Source organism: Centropristis striata, chromosome 5 (assembly GCF_030273125.1).
Source record: "Centropristis striata isolate RG_2023a ecotype Rhode Island chromosome 5, C.striata_1.0, whole genome shotgun sequence".
Classification (NCBI taxonomy): domain Eukaryota; kingdom Metazoa; phylum Chordata; class Actinopteri; order Perciformes; family Serranidae; genus Centropristis; species Centropristis striata.
In genome coordinates this window covers 38416470-38444081 of record NC_081521.1, presented here as the reverse complement: position 1 = coordinate 38444081, position 27612 = coordinate 38416470, and the positions used below count along the sequence as shown (strand labels likewise).

The 27612-nt window shown below is 36.3% G+C and overlaps 1 protein-coding gene across 2 annotated transcripts; it reads left to right on the top strand.

The window, feature by feature from the left end:
* The first annotated feature begins 377 nt into the window (after positions 1 to 377).
* Positions 378 to 27612, top strand: LOC131972088 (6-phosphofructo-2-kinase/fructose-2,6-bisphosphatase 2-like). 2 transcript variants are annotated; one of them, XM_059333848.1, is made up of 17 exons: positions 378 to 493; positions 2238 to 2401; positions 4003 to 4128; positions 4830 to 4926; positions 7478 to 7544; positions 7639 to 7713; positions 7797 to 7853; positions 7954 to 8078; positions 9325 to 9532; positions 10849 to 10995; positions 11086 to 11190; positions 11938 to 12067; positions 18036 to 18098; positions 18184 to 18248; positions 22100 to 22300; positions 24260 to 24329; positions 24422 to 27612. In XM_059333848.1, exons 2-16 carry the CDS (start codon positions 2311 to 2313, stop codon positions 24311 to 24313), a joined length of 1611 nt encoding a protein of 536 aa, XP_059189831.1. In that variant the 5' UTR covers positions 378 to 493; positions 2238 to 2310; the 3' UTR covers positions 24314 to 24329; positions 24422 to 27612. The 2 variants fall into 2 exon arrangements, with proteins under 2 accessions (XP_059189831.1, XP_059189830.1); XM_059333847.1 differs by having other exon boundaries at positions 22100 to 22309.

The following is a 27612-nucleotide window of genomic DNA, read 5'->3' as shown; positions in this document are numbered from 1 at the left end:
GTAAGCAAAGGGTGGCTACTTTGAGGAATCTAAAATAAAAGACATGTTTTCAGTTAGTTCACACTTTTTTTGTTAAGTACATAATTCCATATGTGTTCATTCATAGTTTTGATGCCTTCAGTGAGAATCTACAATGTAAATAGTCATGAAAATAAAGAAAATTGAATGAGATGGGTGTGTCCAAACTTTTGGCCTGTACTGTATATATATATATATATATATGTGTATATATATATATATATATATATATATATATATATATATATATATATATATATATATATATATATATAAAGCATGGACTTTATTTTGGAAAGCAGAACAGGAAGCTTCTAGTTTGACACCGGTGAACTTCCGGAAGACACCGGGGGGCGGAGCTAAAACATCCGAGAAGAAGGAGTTGTTCCTGCCTGGCGGCGCTGAAGACAACTGATGGCTCCACTGTAACAAAGAGGAACATAAGCGAATATTACACCGCACCTGCTGTTTCTTGGTAAGTTTAGACTCTGAGGATTTTCATCCCTGCTTCTCTTCAAGGTATTTTTATTTTTATTTTTCCACAACACTTATATACGTTAAAGCAGAAGTGATGAACTTTGCAGGCCAAGAGTTTACAGTAACGTACGTTAATGTACCGGACTGAAGCTGCAGGATGACACAGTGCTACGATTTATTCTTTACTAGTTGGTTATTGTGGCTTGTACCCTAACCAAGCACCTTTTACCTCTAACAGGAGGAGGTGTGTGTACATGTGTAAATAAAGTTTAATAATAATTAAGTTTAACTTTATATTAAAGGAAACATAATGTACAGAGGCATAATGCATTCACTTTAGAAATAAAATACAAATACACATCCTGCTTTTCTGAATTAATGAGATATATATCTCAGAATTATTATTATTAAGTTTTTTAATGGAAAAAATCTGCTAATTTTTCTGAATCAATTACATTAGATTTTAATGTTTACATATTATATATTTATAATATAATATTTAAATATTATTGATAAGAGTGGATTTTTTTTCAGTGATTTTTTGTGGATTTATGAGCTTGATATCTTGTTAATTCAGGAAAAACAGGGGGGGACATTTTTTTCTCAAGTAAATGCATTATTCCATACAAAATAATAAAGACATCATCTCACAGGTTAACTCAAGGTTAAAACAATTGCACATTATTACGTGTAAAGTTGAAAGAATAAGTAAAAATAAATACAGTAATAAAAATAAATGGATAATAATGGCTTGAACATGTCTTTGGGAAATTGTGATGGGCATATTTTCTGTCATTTTTTAGAGCAGTTACTGGTTAACTACAAAATATCCAACAGATTAATGGTTAATGCAAATATTAGCTGGTCGCAGCCCTTAAATAAGCGAGTAAGGAATGCTTAACATAAGACATCAGAGCTGTCACCAGCACATGCTTAAAGATAACATAGTGCTGGACTATCATATTGTTATAATTAAATAATTGGCTTATGATTTAAGACCTGGTGAGTTCATGGTGAGCTCACTATGAGCTCAGCGAGCTTGTTCTGTATTCACTGTGTGTTCAGCAGTGTTGGGGGAAGTATTCAGATCCTTTACTTAAGTAAAAGTACTAATACCACACTGTGAAATGACTCCACTACAAGTAAAAGTCCTGCATTCAAAACTTACTCAAGTAAAAGTACAAAAGTATCAGCATGAAAATGTACTTAAAGTATCAAAAGTAAAAGTACTCGTTATGCAGAATGGACCCAATCAGATTGTTTTCTATATTCTAAATATATTATTACATTATTTGTAATGTGCCTTTTATGTAACCAGTGTTTTAATTTAGTAAATACAGGACTCATTGTATCTACTTAAAATACTGTTATGAGGTTTAATTAAAAATATGTCTAATCACTTTAAATTGATCTTATATTTTATGTTATATCTCAACCTGTAAAGTAACTAAAGCTGTCAACTAAATGTAGTGGAGTAAAAAGTACAATATTTACCTCAAAATGTATTGGAGTAGAATAATAAAGTTACATAAAATAAAAATACTCAAGTAAAGTACAAATACCTCAAAATTGTACTTAAGTACAGTACTTGAGTAAATGTACTTAGTAACATTCCACCTCTGGTGTTCAGTATCCTGAAGATGTTACAGTATTATCACATTACATTAGATCTGAACATCAGTTGGCTTCCACTGTATCATCAGTCAGTGTTTGATATGATACATCAGTCTTGTCCCCAACAGAGAGAGATGCTGACCTCGTCCTGCCATTGATCGAAGCCCGCCGTCCCCTGACCAGCTGATCAAACGTGTCATCATGGCCGCCAAGCAGCAGAAACCTGCAGGAGCTACAGACGGCTCAGTAGAGGCCAAAAGGACGGACATCAGGACTAATGAGAAGAAGTGCTGTGAGTGGTTTGTTTTCCCCCGTGTGTGAAATATTGACCCAAGGCCACTAACCTGTCCTACAATCATTATTGAACTCTGTCCACCCTAACTAGAACATTATTTCATAAAATGCAGGAGCAACGTGCTGTAAATTGTGAACGAGCTCTTTTAATAATCATATTTCCTGCTCTGTTGGCCACAAGTAAAGAAAGGCAATAAGGTTTTATCAGGCACTGATTGTTAAATGTCAACTTTGACGCACCTTTTGTCATTATTAGTATGTATACAGTGTGTCAGTGTATTTGCAAAGGCAGGTAATACAAACACATACCTTTTTGAAGCAGAGTAATACTGCATGAACAAGGTCAACACTCAGTCAGCCAGCAGAAATCTCACAGAGCTTCATTTATTTTTAGTTTCACAGTCAGACTTTGAAGAATCTTTAATCAGGGAGGTGAAATGGATCTAAAATGATTTCATCCAAATATGTGTTTTGGATACAAAACTATTCCTGTCGGGTCTTAAACCTCCAGACATCTGTGCGCAGAATCTCCAGTCAAGTCTCGTCTTGCCTCGTCTTCGCTTTGACAGATTTGTTTTCCCCGAGCTCAGGATGGTCTTTTTTTGGACAGTGGAAAAAAAACAGAGAGAAAAATTCAGTAAGAATATTTTCCATCTCACGTCCCTGCCAACAAGGTTATACACTGGATTATTAAAGTGAGTTGCTAAGCAGCAGGGCTTTGAAAAACATTAACCAGCAGGCAGGAGAGAGATGACGATGGTATGACGGAAATGTCAAACTAAACTTTAACCAGTTTGTAGATGAACACTGCAGGGTGACATTGGATTATTCCACAACCCTCCGGCTCCTTGTGGTCAGTGTGTACTGTACATGTGTGTGTTTACAGTATGCATACCTGCCCTATTATTGCACATCAGACATTTTTTTTTTTTACTTTCTTTTTATTGAACATTTTAACAAACATTTTGCATACATCTGGTTTACATAAATCAAACCCCTCCAATAATACATCTTCAGATTACACTTGCCATCTTTGATCTTGGATCAGATATAAATTAACTTTACATTTTTATTCACTACAATAAAATTGTGCAACTGAAATAGTAGTCATCCAATGTCATCCAAAAATTATGACTAATCAAACAGCATTTTGTTCCAGTGTAGCAAAATTTTAGAAATAAAAATAACAGAAAAAAAGCAATAAAAAACATAACTTTTCAACTTCTGTAGCTATGAACCAGGGTACTTTTCCTTCTAATGATGGTCATCTCAGATAAAGTCAGATCTAATTGATTTTATGTGTATTTTTCCATATTCTTTTAAATCTGTCCTCCTCCAGTCTCACGGAGAAAGTTAATTTTTCCATCACATAAATATTATGTATAACCTCCACCCAGTCCTCAATCTTAGGTTCCTCCTTTTTCATCCACTTTCTGGTAATTGCTTTTTTGCTTGCCACATCAGACATTTGAGAGGAAGTACAAAGTAAAAGTGAGGGCATTTAAAACTTAACATTGTGTGAACGAGATCATAAAAATATCCCTTTATGCTTAAAATCTGTGGTTGTGTTTATGTGTGTTTGTGGTTGTGTGTGTGCAGCTTGGGCCTCCTACATGACCAATTCTCCAACTGTGATAGTGATGATTGGGTTGCCTGCTAGAGGGAAAACCTACATGTCCAAGAAGCTGACACGCTACCTCAACTGGATTGGAGTGCCAACTAAGGGTCAGTACAGAAGCGAAACTTGTTTGAGTTTTATGCGTGTTGTAACATTTGATCCGTCTGCTGGAAATGCAGCCAATAAAAAACAGGTCAGACTGAGTTCAGAGCATTTGTGAAATGGTTTTAAAATGAAAGTTTTGTTAGTTTTGGAAGGAGCATGCAGTGTTTTTTGCAGGGCTGCACTATCAAATTAAATTTGATCAAAATCACAACATTGAGTGCAATATCCAAATCGCATACAAGACAAATAGTCAAAATACCATTCTGAATGAAGGATTGTGGTGCTGCAGAGAAAAACATCTTTGTTTGGTCGAGAGCCTTGAAAAAAAAAAAAAGATTATTTTAATACATTTTAGGCGGAAAATTAGACTAATGATGCAATAATGATCATTACCTGCAATATCATGCATCAGTCAAGGTCATTTGATTTTTTTAAAATCATGCAGCCCTCATATCAAGTGCAGATATGCACCTGTAGGTAACTTAAATCAGAGTGGCACCATGAGCACTGTAATGGCATTTAGAGATAATTCCTATCTGAAAATCTTGTGCTTAAGGCGATACTATTGATGTCATTACTGACTATCATCTGTCGTTGTGTGCGTATGTTTTCACCTGAATGGAATGCAGGAGAACTTGTCTGGCAGGTTCGGTTGTAATCCTCCTCCCTTCCTCTGACTCTCTCTGTCTTGGTTCCTTTGCAGTATTCAACCTTGGAGTTTATAGGAGAGAAGCGGTGCAGTCATACAAGTCCTATGACTTCTTCAGGCATGACAATAAAGAAGCAATGCAAATTAGAAAGTGAGTAAGAGCGTTTCAGGGTACGCCTAGTGGAAACACCTGCTTACTTAACCATGTAAATGCCTCTTTTGACTTTGTTTGTTTAACAGACTAGTGCAGTGCCAGTAGGAAGTATGTATTCGTACATTACATGCCACACTATAACGTCTGCAACTCCATAAAACACTTTTCATCACACCATCCAGCACATACACATTGAACATTGATATTCGCTGGAAACTATTTGAATATTATTGGAAAATCCAACCTTGTAGCGCACTTTAACCCATAAGAACCCATGGTGACACGCATGTAACAAACACTTTAAATGTTCTATAATCTCCCATATTTATTCTTCACCTTAACTCATTAAGTCCCTTAGCAAGACTGTGTGACTGTGACAAGAAGTGACTTCTCCAAAATATGGGTGTGACTGGAAACAGAAATGTGAAAAAGTAGATCATTTCAAAAAGCTTATTTTTTGTTAAATATTCTAATCCGTTAATGTCCTGTATTGCATTTAACCTGTTTTGACCATATTTCCTGAACAAATTAATGTAAAACAAGTAACAAAAATATAGCTGTGACGTATACATCAGAAAAAGGCAAATTTGTGTTTCTGTAAGCAGAAAATGTGTCTAGTTTATTTATATTTAAATAAGAAATATCATAAACATAAATTCCATGAACGCCCAAAGTATCGTATATATGTCACATCACAGATCTTTGACATTTGGGGTTGTTGTTTTTTTAAACCATCATAAATGTGTTCTATGTGGTCCACTGGTCTGTGGTATATCCCCCATCATTTTCCTTCAAGGATAAATAGCTCTGGGTTCTTATGGGTTAAAACTCTGAAGGATAGGTAGGCTAAATAGACTTACAGATGAGATGAGTCAGGGTGGAAATCCAGAGTGAATTGTGTTACTGACCAGGTGTAGGCCTATCACACAATGGGGCGGAGCTCCCCTAAAAGGGGGCGGAGCTTCCCTAAAAGGTGTCCGATCAGAAACAGTGCAATGCTGCAACACGTCCTACGTAAATAATGATATTTTGAAAAATGAATTCAAAAACCTTCAAAATCGAGGATGCACAACTTCATGCCATGCGCAAGCCACATACAAAATCTTGGGTCAGTCTGACTAACAGTGAGCGAGATATGCCCGAGACACACATACTCAGACACACAAACGCTTCTTGTTTTATAGATAGATGGGGCTACAATTATTACAGCACATTATGATTTTAACCCTCTGAACCCCACAACGTGCTGGCAGCTTTGAAAGACATGTTTTCTTTTTTTTTTAAATGCCAAAATGACACCATGTGTCACAGCCAAAAATATTGTCCGATTTTTAAATTTACGACGGTCCCTGAACACATCATGTGTGGCCGATTCTTTTGTCAAGAAAAAAAAAAAGTAATATATCATTAAAATCACTTGTAAAACCTTCTGAATCACTATCCTATATGTCTCATTTAAAATGTTGCCAAAATAAAGAATTTCCATTAACCAGATCCTGTAATAAAGATCATTTGGTGCTCTTCAGTGCAACTGGGAAGCCATGAATGATTCGGCTGATACCAGCAGTCATGTGACAAATATTCAATGAAACCTTGATGAAACTTCCGGCTGTTTACACAGAGCAGACACTGCAAAAAAGCCAACTTGTATTTTTTGGCCTAAAACAGTGATTTAAGTTGGTAAAACTTGGAAATATAAATTATTGACATTTAGGGCAATAATGTTAGTTAGCACAACAAAGGAAGCCAGTTGTCTGCTCAAAAACAAGTTTGTTAGTTGTTATTACTTATATCTTTAAGTTGGGGTTCAAAACAAGGGACAATAGTTCTGCTAACTCTTATTTCTTTGTTGTGAAATTCAGTCATTAGCGAAAGCTAGCAGCCAACCGATGCTAGTGGCTAACTGATGCTAGCCGCGCTGCTTAGCTACAAGAGTCGCCATTAGCGTATCAATGCTAACTCAACATTGTGGTCGAAACATTAGGAGACAGTTATTACAATGTAAAATTATAAGTTAGTACAACTTACAGTTGAGTTGACAAAAATCTGAATTCAGAGTTGAGCAGACTCAAAAACAAAACTTAAAATATTTAGTTTAATTGTCCAACTTAAAATTTTATCAAAGTTTGTTGCCTTGAAATTTTGAGTTCACCCAACTTTTCTTTTTTTGCAGTGGAGAGGAGAGATGGGATGTATAGCATGTGGAGCACAATGTTTTTTTTTGTTTTTTTTTACAGTACTGTTAACAGTTGTGTGTAAAAGGATAGATTATTCCAATTTGACATAAATTACCAAATATATACAATTTTTTTCTGATTTATGTCATTATAACTGTCCACAAAAGACATTTTTTAGTTCTCCCTATTTCTAGATTTCTATGATTGTACTGTTTCCATAGAGATTATAAATTGTAGTGAAGAAAACAAGGCCACAGTGAGTAAAAACTGAAAGGAAAAAAAATACCTTGAAACTGTTTGGGGTTCCGAGGGTTAATACACATTCAAAGATACTATGATTTCCTGATCAGTTTCTCATTATTTCTCTGCAGACAGTGCGCTCTGGTGGCACTGGAAGATGTCAAGGCCTATCTGAATGAGGAAGGAGGCCAGATCGCTGTAAGGACACAAAAAACTCAAAAACAGTGCATTTGTTAATGGTGTTAACAGATTAAAATTGAATTTTATTTGGCCTATGTCCTGTGTTTGTCAGGTTTTTGATGCCACCAACACCACCAGAGAGAGGAGGGAACTTATTCTTAATTTTGCGAAGAATAATTCATACAAGGTCAGAGATGCATTGATGGTTTAATCATTTGATGCAGATTTCACATGAATTCTGTATTTCTAATGATTTGCGTCCTTTGTTAGGTGTTTTTTGTCGAATCAATATGTGACGATCCAGACGTCATCGCTACAAATATCCTGGTAAATGATGCTTTTATGCCTTTAAGATGAATTATGAGCACAGTTTTGTCCTTATTGGATGCCATGGTGAATCATTTCTACAAATGTCTGTTTCTCAAAGGACGTGAAGGTGTCCAGCCCAGATTATCCTGAGAGGGACAAAGAAAGCGCCATGGAAGACTTTCTGAAGAGGATCGAGTGTTATAAAGTGACATACCAACCTTTAGATCCGGACGATCACGACAAGTAAGAAGCTGTTTTGTTAAGGAGAAGGACATTTCGGTAACACTTTCTATGAAGACTACATCTATAGTGCATTATGAGCGCATTCATATTGAATTATAATGCTCATTATAATCAATCATAATGCATTATGACTGCACTCATAAACACATATAAAGCTTCATGATGCACTATATCAACAGTTATAAATATAGCTTATAATGACTTATAAATCCAAGTGTCTTATGAGTGCTCTTGACTGGTTATAAACTACAGGCTGACTGATGAGGCTTATAATACATTACAACTACTCATACCCCTCTATACACACACCTCAACAATCAATTGTTATAAGGACTCATAGGATGCCATAAGTATAAATAAATGATCAATGTATGCTTTAAGTAAAGTGAGGTTCATATAGACGCATCTATAATGCAGTATAGCTAATCATCATGATTAGCTATACTGCACTCATAAGACACAGAGAAACACAGAGATGAGAAATCTGTCTCATAAGACAGATTTGATAAGCCAAGGATTTTATAAGTCATTATAAGCTATATTTACAACTGTTGATATAGTGCATCATGAAGCTTTATATGTGTTTATGAATGCAGTCATAATGCATTATGATTGATTATAATGAGCATTATAATTCACTATGAATGCGCTCATAATGCACTATAGATGTAGTCTTCATAGAAAGTGTTACCGACATTTCTCTACTTTTTGCCTTGACATTGTTTATTTTTTCTCAACAGTAAACATTTTTTGTGGCTCTCTGTCCACAATAATGTTTGTGTGGTCATGCACTTACAGAAACTGTCCAGCAGGTGGAAGCAGGAGTTCAATTTTTTTATCCAGATGGTTATCGTCTGTTAATGAATGGGTTTTGATTTGTGGAGCTGATATACAGTAAATCCAAAAGTATTTATAGTTAGTCAGAAATTACTTAGGAAAACCACTGACAGGCTGTTTATGATTTGTTTCAGATTTAGAACGACATTACTGGATGTGTTTATATAAAAAATAAATAAGTACCCTGACTGAGAACAGGCCCACATACTTTAGTTTGTTTTTAAAAAGGAGGAAATGTTGTTTATCCTCTTGAACCTTGTCACTGTTTATGACACAGAATGTCCCGGAGGTTGTGATAGATTTCATTTTATTTAGACTACACTAAAAGTACAAGATATCCCTTTCCTACCCTTGAGTCACTTTCCATTATCTTCACTTTCTGTTTTCCTGTTTTCACTCTGACCCACAGGAACCTGTCCTTCATCCAGGTCATCAACGTGGGCCGTCGTTTCTTGGTAAACAGGGTGCAGGACTACATTCAAAGTAAAATAGTGTACTACCTCATGAACATCCACGTACACTCCCACTCCATCTACCTCTGTCGGCACGGAGAGAGCCATCACAATGTGGAGGGACGCATCGGGGGAGACTCTGAACTGTCGGAGAGAGGGAAGCAGGTGCACTCTTTCATCTGTTAACTCAATAGTTCTCAACCTTTTTGAGTCGCGACCCCCAATTTAACATGCATGTTGTCCGCGACCCCCGCTCACCGAACAGAATCTCACAAGCACAGTTCAGATCACCCAAAAAAGAAACAAAATGACCAAATAAGACACAAATTGACCACAAAATGATCAAAAAAGACAAAATGATCAAAAAAGACACAAAATGACCAGAAAAGACACAAAATGACAAAAAAAGACACAAAATGACCAAAAAAAGAAACAAAATGACCAAAAAAGACACAAATTGACCACAAAATGATCAAAAAAGACACAAAATGACCAAAAAAGACACAAATTGACCACAAAATGACCAAAAAAAGACATTTAGACTAAAACACATTAACACATGAACACTTTAACACAGTGGAGACAGAGCTGACTTCCAAAATGATTTGGCGACCCCCAGGAATCATCTCGCGGATAGCTGTGTTAACTCAATAAAGTACTCAACATTTAATAACACTCTTATATCTGTCCCTAAATATGAAGCTGCAGCTTAGCTTAGCATATAGACTGGAAACAGGAATAAACAGCTAGCCTGGCTGTTTAAAAAGAAAAAAAAAAAGAGATATAGTGTGCTAATGAGCTAGATCTGGAGGCCCGGGGGCCACATACGGCCCGCACCCTCACTTGAAGTGGCCCTCAGTACAACTACATGCATTTGAGCATGAAACCTTGAAAGCGCAGTGTAAAAATGCACAAAATTACTTCCTGCAATTAATGTTGGTCTGCTGTTCTTGCACTGAAAAAAAAAAATCACAGTAAGTGGTTATTTTTTATTTGCTTCAAACCTTTTGTATTCCTATTTATGCTGTTAAACATGCATTTGAGCATGAAGTATGTTAAGTTACTGCACTGTAAACATATTTAAAATTGCAGTTTCATTATATCTGGTTAAGTGCACGGCCCTATATGTGGCCCTGTGGTAGTGTCGATGAAAAATTGTGGCTCCCTCCAGAATTTAAGTTGCCCATCCCTGAGCTAGATGTTTCCCCTTCTTTTCTAAGCTAAGCTAACTGGTTATAGCTTCATATTTAATAGACAGATATGAGAGTGGTTCAGTATTGTCATCAATAGGTCTTTTCAGGCCAAACACAAATATTTCAGGTGAATAAATCCCACCTCAATTTAGAAATTAAAACCAACAATAGATTTTAGCACCATTGTCAGAAAGAATTGCTTGAGTTCATGCACTGTGCAACTTCTGTTTTGCATTTAGGTGTCAGTTATGCAGCATAATCATGCCTTATATTTGTTGTCTTTGTCAGTTTTCAACAGCACTGAAGGGTTTCGTGGAAGAGCACCATCTGTCAGACCTGAAGGTTTGGACGAGCCAGCTGAGACGCACCATTCAGACGGCAGAGGAGCTGGGAGTTCCCTACGAGCAGTGGAAGATCCTCAATGAAATCGATGCTGTAGGTCCTCTGATGTGTAACTGCAGAGACAGACACACTATGAGGGTTTGTGTTTTGAGTGATTTCTTTTATTTCTACTTTTTGTTTCAGGGAGTGTGTGAAGAAATGTCCTATGAATTGATTCAGAAAACATACCCAGAGGAGTTTGCCATGAGGGACCAGGACAAGTATCACTACCGCTACCCAGGAGGAGAGGTGACTTTATCTTCACTTGTTGAACACCACTAATTGTCTAAATCAGGGGTCTCAAACTCGCGGCCCGTGGGCCAATTGCGGCCCTCGTGACGATATTTTGTGGCCCCCACCTTGATATGAAAGTTGTGTGGAAGGTCCCTTTAGTTACTTTTTTTGGTAATTTTGTCTTTTTTGTAATTTTGTGTCTTTTTTTGGTCATTTTGTGTCTTTCTAAAATAATTTTGTATTATTTTTTAAAATAATTGTTTGTATTATTTTTTTTAAATACTTTTATGCATTATTTTTGTAATCATTTTTTGTATTATTTTTTTAAATATTTTTTTGTATTTTTTCAAATAATTTTGCATTATTTTTTAAAATATTTTTTTGTATTATTTTTAAAAATAATTTTGTGTCTTTTTTAAATAATTTTGTGTCTTTTTTGTCATTTTGTGTCTTTTTTGGGTCATCCTGTGTCTTTTTTTAAGTAATTTAGTGTTTTTTCAGTCATTTTGTATCTTTTTTTTAGTCATTTGTGTATTTTTTTAGTCATTTTGTGTCTTTTTTTGGTCATTTTGTGTCTTTTTTGGTCATTTTGTGTTGTTGTTTTTTATCATTTTGATACTGCCTCCAGTGGCCCCCAGGTAATTTGAGTTTGAGACCCCTGGTCTAAATGATTAATAAAAAACGAATTAAAAAACTGGGAAATTATCTTTATACAAAAACTGAATCAAAATCAATTTAAATTTTCTGTGCTTCTCACTATAGTCCTACCAGGACCTGGTTCAGCGCCTGGAGCCGGTCATCATGGAGCTGGAGCGTCAGGGCAACGTGCTCGTCGTCTGTCATCAGGCCGTCATGCGCTGCTTGCTCGCCTATTTCCTGGACAAGAGCGCAGGTAACGGACACAAACAGACACATGAAACACACTGAGACAAAGCCGCAAATTATAAAGACATATTAACAGGCTACTGCTGAGTCACTGCTAACAGCTGGGCTGTATATATATATATATATGTATATATATATATTTTTTTTTTAATTATTATTATTTATTTATTTTTTACAACTTTTCTTTATTTGATTTCAAATTTTCATCAACACAGTAAAACCAACAACAATCCTCAAACAACACCAGACAATACAGACAATTATGATAACGAAGTAAAACAAATACAATAGCAAAAAAATGGGAGGGGAAGCATATAGACAAGAAAAATAACAATAAACTGAAGTAAAATTGTCAGATTAAAGATAGTCTTCTTGTTTCTGAGATGTGTCTTGTTGCTCTACCCTGTATCTTCTTACTGAAGGGAGTTTTTCAAATTCATAGTGGATGTGAGGGGTCCTGAAGTATTTGTGGGTCTTTCCTCCTAGTTTGGGTAGTGTTTAGTTCCACCAGCTGCTGGTTGATGATTTTTGTGAGCTTACTGGTGGTATGGTTAAGTGAAATTACCCCTTTTAGTATCGAAGTACTCATCTAAAACGTGCAATTTACAACCGTTGAAAGGTACTGGAAAAGCTTGGAAATGGACCTTGAAAGTCCTTGAAAAATGCTTGATTTTGACCACGGAAAAAGTGTACGAACCCTGTCATATATTTCCTCCTGCTGCACCCTCACCACATCAACCCTCAGGCCTCCATGACATTCTCAATAAGAGCTGTAAACACTACAGAGAAAGTGTTTCTGTTCTTTTACTTGCATTGTAATTTAATTCAAGTGCTACTTCTTTAACAGTGCTTTAACAAAAGAGCTCAGTGAAGCAGTTAAAGGCCCTATTGTTCCCCTGACTCAGTGTCAAACTGCAGCTAAACTAAACATTTCTGAGGAGGCTGTTGAAGACACACTGGAGAGGAATTCAAACAACCACTAAAGACCGATGTATCAAAATCTTAATGAGCATTTGCATTCATGAAACAAAGCAAACTAAATATAAAATGCTCCACTCCAGTCAGCATATGTACAGTAAAAGATTGTTGGCAAGGTGCAGTTTTAATAGTACTTCATGATGACAAAACAAGTGGAAGTAGAAGGGCTCTGATCTGCTGATGTGTGAAGTACACACACAGCACGACAGTCAGGCCTTTTTGTGACCTTGAAGTCTGCTGTACTTTGTGGTTTGGGATGGTGCAAATAACAGGGCAATGAAATGACAGCTGCACCTAAATGAGGGGAGGTTATTGTGTTTTCTAAGAATAAAAAAATGAGACAACTTTACCAGACTAATCCAATGTGGATATCTTAAAGATTGGCATTGAATGGCAGAAAATCCTCCAGCAAAAAGTTGCTTTTCTAGGCCCCATTCACACGGACGCTCGCGGGTAAAAACAACAAAATATTTTATCGGAAGTGCCTTTCGTTTAGACGGTGACAGCGTTTTTGGGGCTTGAAGACGCAAAAATCTGAAACCACCTTCCAAAGTGGAAAAGTTAAATCCTCTCCTCTGTAGCGTGTCGTCTACACTGACAAGACACAAAACTCTGATCTGATCTGCTCACGTCACGTATGTGTTTACGTCACATACATGCTCCAGTACAGGAAATAAACAAACGTGGGATTATTTCCATGGTGGGACCTTCAAGCTGCTCTGGCAGCTCTAATAAACTTACAGGAGTCTTTCCACCAAATGTACAGGATATGTACAGATAGTATTAGTGAACAGAGAAGGATCTGGAATTACCTCCATCACATTCTGGATGCAGCAATTGGTCGGAGGCGAGCCAGACGGCTGTGAACGAGACCTGGGAGATCTAGTGATGGTGGAGAACTTTGTGGAAGGAGTAGCTGATGAAAATGTGTGGCGTGAAAACTTCTGCATGCCCAAAGATGCTCTTATGGCTTTAAGTGATGCCGCCTGGCTGCATACAATCCAATTTCACACACTTTAGCGTCACCGTATGCAGCAGATTTCCTCCCGAAAATGCTCGTCTAAACGAGGAATAAAAAGTGAAGATGAGACGCCACTTTTGCGTCTTCTGTTCAGACCGTCCTCGTGTGAACGGGGCCTAAAAATAAAAAAAATGAGGCAACTTTACCAGACTCATCCAATGTGGATATCTTAAAGATTGGCATTGAATGGCAGAAAATCCTCCAGCAAAAAGTTGCTTTTCTAGCACTGGCAACAACTGCGAACACTGTAAAGGAAAAAAGGAAGACAGACTTTTTAAAAAGAGAGTTTGACAATAAATCCCCCAAAATTCTATCAGTTTTGGCAAAGAATTTCAGAAATAGAGAGAAAATGTTGCAGATAGTTTAGCCTTCTGATAACTGTCACTAAGTGCTCATGGCTGCAGTTAGTTCAAGTTCATGTTTCTGTAGCTAGGGTCTTGAATCACAGTCAAACAAAAAATAGGAATGTAATTCTCATGATTGTTGCTATAACGGCATGAAAAATGAATTTATTGCTGTCTGACACAGTGTTTTTTTCTATGACACCACAAGAGGGCGCCAAATTCTGAAATTTTCAAATTCAATACATGCAAATATAAGCCAAACAAAGAGCTATTACCGCAATGAATCCTGTTCACGAATTAATTAAATTTGTCTGTCTCAAATGTGCACTGAATATGATTGATTTCGGTTTTAGTTACAAAAATCTTTATGAACTTTTAGACACGTAATATCAATAAATAATAATACCCAGCTCTATTACTCATGATGTTATTGGTTGCACTGATGGAACATGGTTCTATGGAGCAGTCCATGGCCTAGAGGTTAGAGACGAGCTTGGACTGACAGGTCAAGGACTGAAGTGCCCTTGAGCAAGGCACCTAACCCCTTCACCCACACAGTGGGCAATATGGCCCTAAAAGAATATCATGATATTGAAGGGTATTTTTTCAATAACTATATTCTTGACGATATGACAAAATACGGAAAAATATAAAGAAAATATGGTAACACTTTCTATGAAGACTACATCTATAGTGCATTATGAGCGCATTCATAGTGAATTATAATGCTCATTATAATCAATCATAATGTATTATGACTGCATTCATAAACACATATAAAGCTTCATGATGCACTATATCAACAGTTATAAATATAGCTTATAATGACTTATAAATCCAAGTGTCTTATGAGTGCTCTTGACTGGTTATAAACTACAGGCTGACTGATGAGGCTTATAATACATTACAACTACTCATACCCCTCTATACACACACCTCAACAATCAATTGTTATAAGGACTCATAGGATGCCATAAGTATAAATAAATGATCAATGTATGCTTTAAGTAAAGTGATGTTCATATAGACGCATCTATAATGCAGCATAGCTAATCATGATGTTTCATTGTTGGCGTTAAGTAAAGTGTAACACATTTTCATGCATTTAAAAGAAGCTATGCTGCATCATAAGTCATTTCGTCAGATACCAAATATAGAGAATTACACTAAGATTAGGAATGTAACGGTAAAGCTCAGTTTCAACCTGTAGGCACTATAGATGTAGTCTTCATAGAAAGTGTTACCGAAAAAGATTCATTCATTCATTATCCTTAACCGCTTATCCGTACTCGGGTTGTGGGGGGCTGGAGCTGATCCCAGCTGGCATTGTTAGAGAGGCAGGGTACAACCTGGACATGTTGACAGACTATCACAGGGATGACACATAGAGACAGACAATCACGCTCTCATTCACACCTATGGGAAATTTAGAGTTACCAATTAAACCTAAGTGCATGTGCACAAGGGGAGAACATGCAAACTCCACACACAAGAGCCGCAGGCGGGAGTCGACCCGGCGACCCTCTAGCTGTGAGGCAAGAGTGCTAACCACTACACCACCGTGTAGCCCGATATAGAAAATATGATATTTTTTTAAAATCCTAAAATCTAAATTGTAGTGTAAAGTGCAAATCTCAACAGTTGCCAAATATAAAAATGTACTCTTGACTCTTCAGTGCAAAATGGAAGAAAAAAATAATACTGCAAATGTCAGTTGTAACTAAGTACATTTACCAAAGTAAATACTTAAGCAAACTACTTCACTACATTTAAAAGGCAAATATTGTATTTTTTAAATTTTTTCTCCACTTCATTTAGCTGCCGGTTTTATTTTTATAACTTATATAAAAGTATATTAAGTAGTTAAAAAAAGCTCTACCTTTAATACAGTAAAATTCTGCTTACATAAATGCATCAAAAATAATTATTCAACAATATATGTAGAATATATATAACAATCTGAGTGGAATCATTCTGCATAATGAGTATTTTTACTGATTTGATTTCACTACATCAAGAACTAGGAATGTTACCATTATCGTGATATGCTTTTTTTTTCAAAAATTGTATAATAAATATACCATTATTGTCGTGAACGATATGACATGACACACCCCTAGTTCCCTGTTTCGGTGTGTGTGCAAAACTGCATCTAAATTTTATTTATACAAAAATGTTACGGATATTATATTAATAAGGTGCAGCAGCTGATGAACGATGTTTGAAAGTGAGTTTTTTAAAACGTTTTTTAGACTGTAGAGGCAGTCTGAACGTGTTTTAAAATATGGCTGGAATACATGCTGTTAAACAAAGATCTGAGTAGACGTCTACAATATAAACTCTACTGTATTTTAATGTCCAAAATACCAAACACGTCAGAATGTGAGCTTACAATCCTGTTTCAATATCCTAAACTTTCCAGTTGCGACATGAACAGCACAAGCTACACATGATCAGGTGAGAGAAAAGGGGATGTATGATTTTTGATTCCACTCTGGGTGGCAGATGATTCATTTAAACCCGGACAATGATATTAATCAGGCACTGAATCATGACCACAAATAAAGTGTGCCAAAAGCACTTTACGTCATAAGACTAAATGATTACGCATCAAATGTTGCAATATTTATAGATAATAAAAAAATGTGTCCCGGAGAACTCAAGAGCTTGCATTTTTTTTTGCATTTGATGCCGCACTTCCTTACGTCTTTAGCAATACACCCGTCAAATATGAGGTCAATCGGATGAGTGGTCGTCTAGAACAGCTGTTCTCAACCTTGGGGTCGGGACCCCAATTGGGGTCGCGAGATGATTTCTGGTTTTAGTCTTTTTAGTCACTTAATGTCTTTTTTTTTGTCATTTTGTGTCTTTTTTTTTGGTCATTTTGTGTCTTTTTTTGGTCATTTTGTGTCTTTTTTTGATCATTTTGTGGTCAATTTGTTTTGTTTTTTTATCATTTGTGGTCAATTTGTGTCTTTTATGGTCAATTTGATTCCTTTTTTTGGTCATTTTGTGTCTTTTTTAGTCATTTTGTGTCTTTTTTTCATTTTGTGTCTTTTCTGGGTGATCTGAACTGTGCGTGTGAGATCCTGTTCAGTGAGCGGGGGTCGCGGACAACATGCATGTTAAATTGGGGGTCACGACTCAAAAAGGTTGAGAACTACTGGTCTAGAAAATCAAAGCACAGACAGGCATATTACTGACAGAGAGAATAATTCTGGGTGTATTTAAATACATTAATTAAAGCATGTTTGTATAAATGTGTGAACATTGGAACAAAGTGCGAAATAACAAACCTGAATAATAACTGCGTGGTTAGAGAGGAAAATGCTGCTCAGGATCAAATCCATAATTAGGCATTGGGCACACGGAGGGTTTCGTCAGACAGCACAGGAAGTGGTCGACGCTGCCGCATCTTTCCAAAGTCACAACCACAATTTGATGACTGCAGAAACCACAGAGTGTGGGTGCAGCTCTGACTGGCATATCATGCCAATGCACGCCCGTCTGAGACATGCAGTCCTAATCCAGCTCCACGCTCCATTCCAAACATGAGGGAAATACATAAACATGACTGGATATAAAAGCACAGAAAGTCTTATGTTTGTTTTTTTTTACGTTTGTTGGCACAGATGATCTCCCCTACTTGAAGTGTCCTCTGCACACTGTCCTAAAACTCACCCCTGTGGCTTATGGTAAGTCACTTCCCTGTTCAACAGTCAGCTAAACTCCTTCCTGTCTTGGGTCCTGACGTATATTTCTCCTGTCTCCTTCCTCTAGGCTGCAAGGTGGACATGTTTGATCTGGAGGTGGAGGCTGTCAACACTCACCGCGACAGACCATTAGTAAGCTTGTGACCTTTAAATTTTGTCCTGTCATAAACATGTTGTGGCATTTAGTCTGAAGTTGTCACTGTCAACCCAGAGTTCAGTGTAGTGCACGTGTCCAGTACGTGTGTGCAGCCAGTAGGATCAGTCATGACTGGACACACTGCTCTGACCACGGCTATATTTAACATTTCAAACCCAAATTACACACCACTGTTTCTTATTCAGCTTCCAGGAGTTTGATATGCAGTGTCCAGATGCATAAAACTGTGCAGTTTCTTGACTGAAACTCCGTATAAGCAAATAAAATAAGCGAAGAAGAAGACATTTACAAAAGGGGAGCATTTGCAGCAATAGGTCAGTTATATACGAATATAACAATGGCATTTTCATTGTTACTCCATTATAATATCACGGTTTGGTTAAAACAACCCATCTCACTTGGTTAAACACAGTTACACCACAGTGTAACATAACTCCACCTTTGTATATTAAAAGTGTCTATTTTCTTTTTTTTTTCTCCCAATGTGTAAACCCATTTCAGTCTCTCCAACCACTGAGTTATGTTTGGTGGTTTTGCATCCTTCCAGATCAGTTTTATTGTGATTTTATTGTGTCCATATCAGTCTATACCTCTGATCTGTGCCATATCTCCTTTAAGGTAGATACTCACAAAAACAACAGTGGATCTCAGAGGACAGACACTTTTATAGTTTTGTCAGAAAGTGTTTTATAAATATTTTATGTGCTGAAGGGCAGATTTTGAGCGAGGCTTGCCCTTTGCCCTGTTTCTACTCTCTAAGCTAAGTTAGTCAGCTGCTGGTTCTAGATTTATTTTTTTAAAGTTCTCTTTATTGTTTTTTTTTCTTTTGTTCACACACAAAAATAAAGAAGGTACATGTTCATTTATGCTTGAAATCAGCACGAAAGAACAGAATGGTAGAAGAAAAATGAAAGCAATAAAATAAAAACATAATTTAAAAAAACAAACAAACAAAAACCTAGGTGGAGTCAAATCAAATATCAAAACAATAATAAGAAGGTTTACAAATAAAAGAAAGAGATTCAAATAGTAATAATACAACTTGGAGGATGGCAAGTGTTCTAAAATTTACAGTTGTTAATTTTTCATGGGATTATATTTAGTATAATAGTCCATAAATGGCTGCCATGCTGTGTAAAAGGTGTTTATCTTACCTCTCAGGGTGAATTTTGTTTTTTCTAACTGCAAAGGTTTCATTATATAATTCATTAAAGCTTGATAGACTGGAGGATTTTTTTTTTGTTTCCAGTTCAGCAGAATTATTATTTTATTCATTCTTCTGGTTGTTTGATAAAGACAGCTCCATGGCAACTGACCCAAACACCGCAAGAACTGGGCTAGATTTATTTTAAGATTTATTTTAAGATGACATGAGGAGGAAGAAATGCAGCAGCGGTCTTTTGTGTCTGTTGTGGTGCATGGTTAGTGTTCTCACTCTGAAAGCTTCTGGAGCCTCCTCACAGTAACGGATAACATTAAAATATTTAAAAATATACAGTACCAGTCAATAGTTTGGACACACCTTATCATTCAATGTTTTTTTTTTTTTTTTTTGACATTTATTTTTATTGAGCGCTGATAGTACAGAACATGTACAAAAATACAACATTCACAAAAGAAAACTTGGACCAATGCTCACATAATTTTTTGTTTTTTGTATGAATTACCCCCCCATAAAATAAAAAAGAAACAAAACCAAAACAAAACATGTAGGACACTATATGCATTGCAATAACAGTAATACTTATACTTATAGTAAGGAAAAACAATACAAAAAAACCAAACAACCTAGGCTCACCATTGCTGATGTCGTGTACTACACACTACAGTTCACATGGACAAATGTCACAAGTGTAAATGCAAATGCTAGAGGGCTGCTAAGTGGCTTTAAGTGGGCACAACCTTAAGTTTACCCAAGTATGTCAGCACCATTCAATGTTTTTCCTAATGTTCTTTATTCTGTTATTATTTTCAACACTGTAGGTTAATACTGAAGACATCAAAACTATGATGGAAAACATGGAACTATGTGATAAACAAACCAGAATATGTTTTCTGTTTTTCAAAGTAGCCTCCTTTTGTTTTGATGACAGCATTGCACACATCTGGTATTCTCTCAGTCAGCTTCATGAGCTGCTCACCTGGATGGTTTTCAGTTAACAGGTGCACCTTGTTAAATTGTGGAATGTCTTCTTAATGTGTTTGAGATCATCAAAGCAAAAGGTTAAAGGCTACTTTGAGGAATCTAAAATATAAAAGATATTCTGGTTTGTTTGACACATTTTTGTTTACTATATAATTCCATATGTGTTCCATCATATTTCTGATGTCTTTAGACTGTATAGGGATGCACCAAGTCGATGGATATTGCACTGCAAAAAAAGAAAAGTTGGGGGAACTCAAAATTTCAAGGCAACAAACTTCAATAAAATTTTAAGTTGGACAATTAAACTAAATATTTTAAGTTTTGTTTTTGAGTTTGCTCAACTCTGAATTCAGATTTTTGTCAACTCAACTGTAAGTTGTACTAACTTATAATTTTACATTGTAATAACTTTTAATCCTTACTTTTGCTAACTTCTGCAATGTGCTGAATTGGCACGATTGTAACGCCGCTATGAAATGTCAGCTAATGTTGCGACCACAATTTTGAGTTAGCATTGATACGCTAATGGCTACTCTTGTAGCTGTAACAAGCAGCGCCGCTAGCGTCAGTTAGCCGATAGAATCAGTTAGCCGATAGCATCAGTTAGCTGCTAGCTTTCACTAATGACCGAATTTCACCGCTTTCACACATTTCACAACAAAGAAATAAGAGTTATCAGAACTATTGTCCCTTGTTGTGAACCCCAACTTAAAGATATAAGTAACAACAACTCACCAACTTGTTTTTGAGCAGACAACTGGCTTCCTTTGTTGTGCTAACTTACATTATTGCCCTAAATGTCAATAATTTATATTTCCAAGTTTTACCAACTTAAATCACTGTTTTAGGCCAAAAAATACAAGTCGCCTTTTTTTGCAGTGTGAACAAACAATGTATAATTCTTATTCAGCCCAGAAAAAGTAAAACTCTTTATGTTTATACTCTTAAAAGTGCAGGTTGAGTACCATGTATCATTACAATTAAAAAAAAAAGCTTATAAATGTGCTTTTTGGATTGCTGTGCATTCTGAATAATGTTTTCTTTTAAAATCCACATCCACCTTATTATATCACCCTCAGCTCTTTCTAGAAACCATTCGTTAGCATTTTCACCACAGGATCTGCTTTTATAAATACCAGTTTATGTAGAAGTAGCATATTGTGCTGTATCCTGGGTTTTTATGCATAGGCATCGTTTATTCATCTGGCACCTAGACTTTTCAAACACCATTTCCCAACAACTTCTACTTTGCAGCTGAATATCCATTAGTGAGAAAATGAATCTTTGTTTATTCAGGGAATCCCAATGACACATTCAATTGAATCCCTAATCAGCCAGCTCCATATCTGTTCTCTGTGTGTGCAGCTCCTGCTAATGAATGTTGAAACCAAGAGTCCTAGACAGAGTGGGTGTTAACACATAAACACATTTACGGAGAAACCATTTGTTAAATGGGGTGAGACATATTTTGTCTGCTGCAACCAACATTACAATGGCCTTCATATTTATAGCTGTTTGTCTCAGCGGTTGTTTTTCTCTCTTTGCCCTGTCACAGTCACTTACATGAAACACTCCGGTTCCAGGCATTCAGTAGGAGAGGTTTAATTAGTTTTATATATAAAAATACCCTTGTTAATCAGCCCACCTTGTTGTTCTTCTTGTCTGTTCTTCACCCACCAGAATAAAGTCAAAACAGATGTTGTGCCGCCAGCTTTCCACCGAAGAAACAGCTTCACTCCGTTGTCCAGCCAGGACCAGATCAAACGACCTCGTCTTTACAGCATGGGCAACCCCCCACAGGCCCGCATGTCCCAGGCCCCAACCTTACCCAGCATGCCGTTCTCTGAGGCGTCTGAAGGGCCAGAGTTGCAACAAAATGAGGTCAGGACAGTGAGTATTACTGTATATGATTTAAAGTTTAAAAGATTTGTAAATGGATTTTTTTTAAAAGCCAATAAATAAAAATAAAAAGTGGGATACTGTAGATAAATATTTAAAGTTACTACAAGGAGTTTTTGTGTTGATTCTGGCGCCCTCTGTGGACATAAGCGGTAGTGTTTCCATGAGCACCACCGTCTAGTGTCGTACGGATAAGTGGTCAAATCCCGTGAAGGTGACTTTGTAATTTGCCAGGACGTGTTATAATGAGAAATTCTGGTTAAGCCGGTTGGAAAAAAACTGGTTTATGCTTTTACACAGGACGAGACCAGCAAAACTGGAGACCTAATCTAATTGGAATTGTTTCATTACTAGTCAGTAACTCCTTGTAGTAACTTAGTAAATATGTGCTAAGAACAAAGATAGGAAAACTTTGGAGCTAAATTATAAAAGCCAGTAAAACATAAAAAGAAGACGAAAATAAAAAAATGGTTTGGGATTTATTATTATTATTATTATTATTATTATTATTATTATTATTATTATCTTATCAATTGATTAGAGGTAAACTTTGAAGCTTTATGTCTTAATTACACTTCACTCGTTCTTTTGTATTATCAATTGCAGTGTTCAGCTATTTTTTTGTCACGGTAACCTTTATCTGCTGTTTGTCAGTTTGTATATTGAGTTGTGTCACTCCAGAGAGAGATGTAGTTCCATGTTTTTACAGTATTTACATGATTTTTTTCCCTCATCTGGATCCTCTATGCCTTGCCATGTCACTACACTGTCAATCAATATGTGCTGTGTGTGAGTCTGAGTGTGTGTTTGTGTGCGTGTCTACGTGCATGTGTGTGCATGTATGTGTATGTGTACATACAGATGTGTATGTGGGGATGGGAGAGGTGGGTTTTGTCATTTTTTTTGTCTGTTTTTAATTCTTATTTTTTGTTAAGCACTTTGTGTTGCATTTATATGTACACTGTAAAAAATATTCTGTTTAATTTACGGTAAAATACCGGCAGCTGTGGTTGCCAGAACTTTACCGTAAAAAATACAGTGAGTGGATTTTCTACTGTAAATTTAAATGTAAATATCAGCTAAATCTGTCATTTAGACTGAAAAATCACTTGCCATTTTATCCCTATTGTGTCTCTTTTTGGTAATTTTGTGTCTCATTTGATAATTTTACGTATTTTTTTTTGGTCATTTTGTGTCTTTTTTTGATAATTTCATGTCTCCTTTGGTTGTTTTCTGTCTTTTTTTTGGTCATTTTGTGTCTTTTTAGATAGTTTTGTGTCTCTTTTGGTCATTTTGTGTCTTTTTAGATAGTTTTGTGTCTCTTTTGGTCGTTTTCTCTCTTTTTTTGGTCGTTTTGTGACTCTTTTGGTCATTTTAGGTCCTTTGTTAGGTCCTTTGGTCTGCTATTATTTTTAGGGTAGTTATGTCCTTGTGACGTTATGGTATTTCTCCATACATTTTAAATGAAAAATCTAATATTTTTTACAGCAAAACTGTGTTTTCTAAAGTTTATGACAGAAAAAAGTAAAAGTTTTGTGCTATTCTTTGATTTACGGTAATTAAAAGTTTCTACTACGGTGATATTACATTTTTAACTTCACGCCCTATTTCTGATATAATTTGACAGTGTTTTACTGTAATTTCTACAAACATTTTTTACACTGTATGAAAAGCGCTATACAAATAAAGTTTGATTTGATAAAACAAAGAGCCATTCACAAACATCTTGGATGGAGCTTTTTTTTAAACGTGTGTTGTTGCTAACAAAGTGACCTTTAAAACTTGGAAAAGGACACAAAAAAAAGGTTTTTCACTCTGGCTGGTGACTTCAGGATTTAGTATTAGCTCAAGTCAGTGGCTGCCAGTCAAAACAAACGCCTCATTCCTCTTTTGGCTCGGTGTTTTTCTTAATGCTGTCTGTCTTCTCTCTGCACTCTGCAGGACTGTGTGAACGGCTTCAGTGCGGCAGACACAGACGGCTGTGTCCGGAGTTAAAGAAGCACAGAAAGAGGTATTTTAAGCTTTTTCCGCTTGTCTATCACACGGAACATCTGCGCTCTCCACCTCAGATATCTCACAACTTTATTTTGTCATTTCTCCCAGGCTTTTCTCTACATGGATGTATCACCAGAGGACCAGCAGTAAATACCCACCAGCTTCAGCTTTTATTTTCTTAAGCATGCACCATATCTGTGTAAGCCGACATGTATTTGTTATCTCTTGGATTTTGTCTGATGAGTCTGCACATACATAAACATGCCTTTGCACTAGTGCCTTCACACTAGGCTGCGATCTAGCTCAAATATAGTATAATGCAGAGATTTGTAGTAAGTAGAGACTCTGAAACCCCGTCCATTAGTTTCTTTACACTCCACATACTGTAGTCTATAGTCTTTTTAAGCTGTATTAGATGTAGAACTTGTTGATTGTGAATTGTATACCTCAATGGAAGCTACTACCGTTTTAGTTTTATTCAAAGAGAGCGCCTCTCTTGAAGAAAGCCATGTACAACCTTGCTCCCATTCTTTCTTTAAGCTACCTATTTAAACATTCCCAGGTAATGTGCATTCTTCCTTCCCCGGGTGGTTCTGACCAGATGTAGTAAACCATTTATTTTTAAGTGAAATTTAAAGCCTATTATGCTCGCAGTGGGCAGACACATGCTGTAATGATTGTTACGTCAATCCCTATAAAGAGTGCAGCAGCTGCTGTGCTTTTTTCTGTGACAATTAGTCTGCTCTTCTCTTCAATGAGGCCTCCCTGTATATTTTGCCTTCTTCTTTGATATATTCAACGGTTCACTGTGATAATATGAAACTGATCACATTTGACTCCATAATATTTCAAACACAAAGTGCTCATGAGTTTCTTCATAACTAAAAGCAAATCTGTCATGCAGTCTTGATATTGAATGTCAAAGCAGCTACAAGGAACTTTTGTTTGGGTTGATTTTGGCGCCACCTGTGGACACAAGTGGTATTATTTCCATGAGCAGCACCACCTCTTGTCTTAAAGATCTTGATCTGGCTTGCATATGCATTGGTTTTGGGAGCATATGAAAGAAAGATACGATTTCTTTTTAATACTATTTTTATTCATTTGTTTTTAAGAACTGTGTGTTTTCATTTTTCAGGGCATGGAAAAAGAGTTCACATAATTGAAAAATGCAAATTGCAAAACATGTAGATGTGAAAGACCCCCTTCTGAATGCTAGAGGGAAAAAAAGGAGAAGAAAAAGATAAAACGGCTCAGAAAAACACGAAACCAGACGGGGATAACTCATTTTAATTCAAAAGAAATATTATAATATATCATTTTGAATTTAGTTTATAACCGTAAACACACATCTGTTCAGATACTGTGGTTACAACCAGGTTAACAATAGCTTCAATGAAAGGGAAAGTCTTTAATAAAGTTGATGAAAGGGCTGCAGGTTTAAGCACAGTTCTTGCAGGCTTCACAAACTCTTATATGGCATATTTTTTAGACGAAGAGGACAAACCACCTCCCTTAACTACTATAGCCTTAGCCTGCAGAGTTGTGAGCTCTCATTTTTGGGATGGAATGCCAAAAATAGCTTTGCAAAGATCAGCGGTTTGGTTTTATTACTGATATGTGAAAATATCTCAAATATTTGGCCTACGTAGTGGTTGGGAGAGTGAAATGCCCAGAACATCTCGATGAAGAGGCTCGAAGGTTTATTCCCAGAGAAATGGAGACATTGAAGGACATTGAATTGAATTAAGTCGTGTCTGATTCACAGTGAGGAGCTGTGTGTACAAATTAAACTGGCATGCCAAGCATCTTTAGAGAGCTCCTCTCCTAAATCTCTCTCACATGCATTTTTTGTTTTATCCCAGAATGTCTGTTTGAATTCCTGTATCAGTGTGTGGATTAAAGAGGTACGCTTCCTCTCGAAGGGATCTAGCCCCACAATAGAGACTAATGGGTTAAAAACAACAGCTGTTTGTAGGATGCATACACTGCAAAAAAGCCAACTTGTATTTTTTGGCCTAAAACAGTGATTTAATTTGGTAAAACTTGGAAATATAAATTACTGAAATTTAGGGCAATAATGTAAGTTAGCACAACAAAGGAAGCCAGTTGTCTGCTCAGAAACAAGTTGGTGAGTTGTTGTTACTTATATCTTTAAGTTGGGGTTCACAACAAGGGACAATAGTTCTGCTAACTCTTATTTCTTTGTTGCTAGCGGCTAACTGATGCTAGCGGCACTGCTTGTTACAGCTACAAGAGTAGCCATTAGCGTATCAATGCTAACTCAAAATTGTGGTCACAACATTAGCTGACATTCATAGCGGCTTTACAATCGTGCCAGAGAAATTCAGAGTTGAGCAAACTCAAAAACAAAACTTCAAATATTAAGTTTAATTGTCCAACTTCAAATTTTATAGAAGTTTGTTGCCTTGAAATTTTGAGTTCAGCCAACTTTTCTTTTTTTGCAGTGTAGGAATGAGGTAATGTTTCTTCTACGGCTCATACACCAAGATTACATCTTAGCCTAAGTAATTTAGAAATAGAAAACTAATAATTTCATGTCTTCTTAATAGAAATTCACAGCAAGATAAGTTTGGTTGCAAGTCCAACATTGCATCATTGCATTACAGAGATATTTGTCATGAAAGGAAGAGCTTCACGATCAGTTTTGACCTTTCAAACCTGCACTTCTGTCCATCTGTTGAATGATGGACCAAAATTGATTTGTGTTTTCACCTGTACTCTGTCGCCATCCCTTTTTTCGTTTTATTTTCCATTTCTTTTTGATGATCCTTCCCCAGTATATCAGCCATAACCAGTAAATATAATGTCAAAAAATAAAATTCTTCAAAGCTCCCTTTTTACAAGCTATTTAACTTTGCCTGGGGGATTATAAGCAGGCTCTTAGGTCTTTTCATCTGATTTTGCGTGAAATAGAAACGCCATTAATCTTGCTGATGGTGTCCCTTGCATTAGTATTTAACTGACACTATAACCAGTTACAAACTCCTTGTAGTTGCTTTAATAACAAGCTCCACAGTAGCCTTATGTATAACATCTATCTACTCACGTGACTTTGATTTTATTATCATCAATATTTGGGAATAGTGCCTTTATTTAAAGGACTACAAGGCTGTGACCATAGTAACCACACTTCTTTCTAATGTGTAATATGAAATGTTAAAGTATGTTTCACCTGAACTGAAGGATTGACAATGTATTTGGATATCCTAAAAAGAGCTTTAATGTTATTGCACTGTGCCGTACATGATTAATTTAATAAAGTTTATTTTAATGCA

What these genes read in the sequence shown, in the direction of transcription:
- LOC131972088 (XM_059333847.1), top strand. Translation starts at nt 2,311, where the DNA reads ATGGCCGCCAAGCAGCAGAAACCTGCAGGAGCTACAGACGGCTCAGTA. An exon ending in GACTAATGAGAAGAAGTGCT is followed by an intron (nt 2,402 to 4,002) that starts GTGAGTGGTTTG and finishes GTGTGTGTGCAG; the next exon opens with CTTGGGCCTCCTACATGACC. An exon ending in CGAAGAATAATTCATACAAG is followed by an intron (nt 7,714 to 7,796) that starts GTCAGAGATGCA and finishes GTCCTTTGTTAG; the next exon opens with GTGTTTTTTGTCGAATCAAT.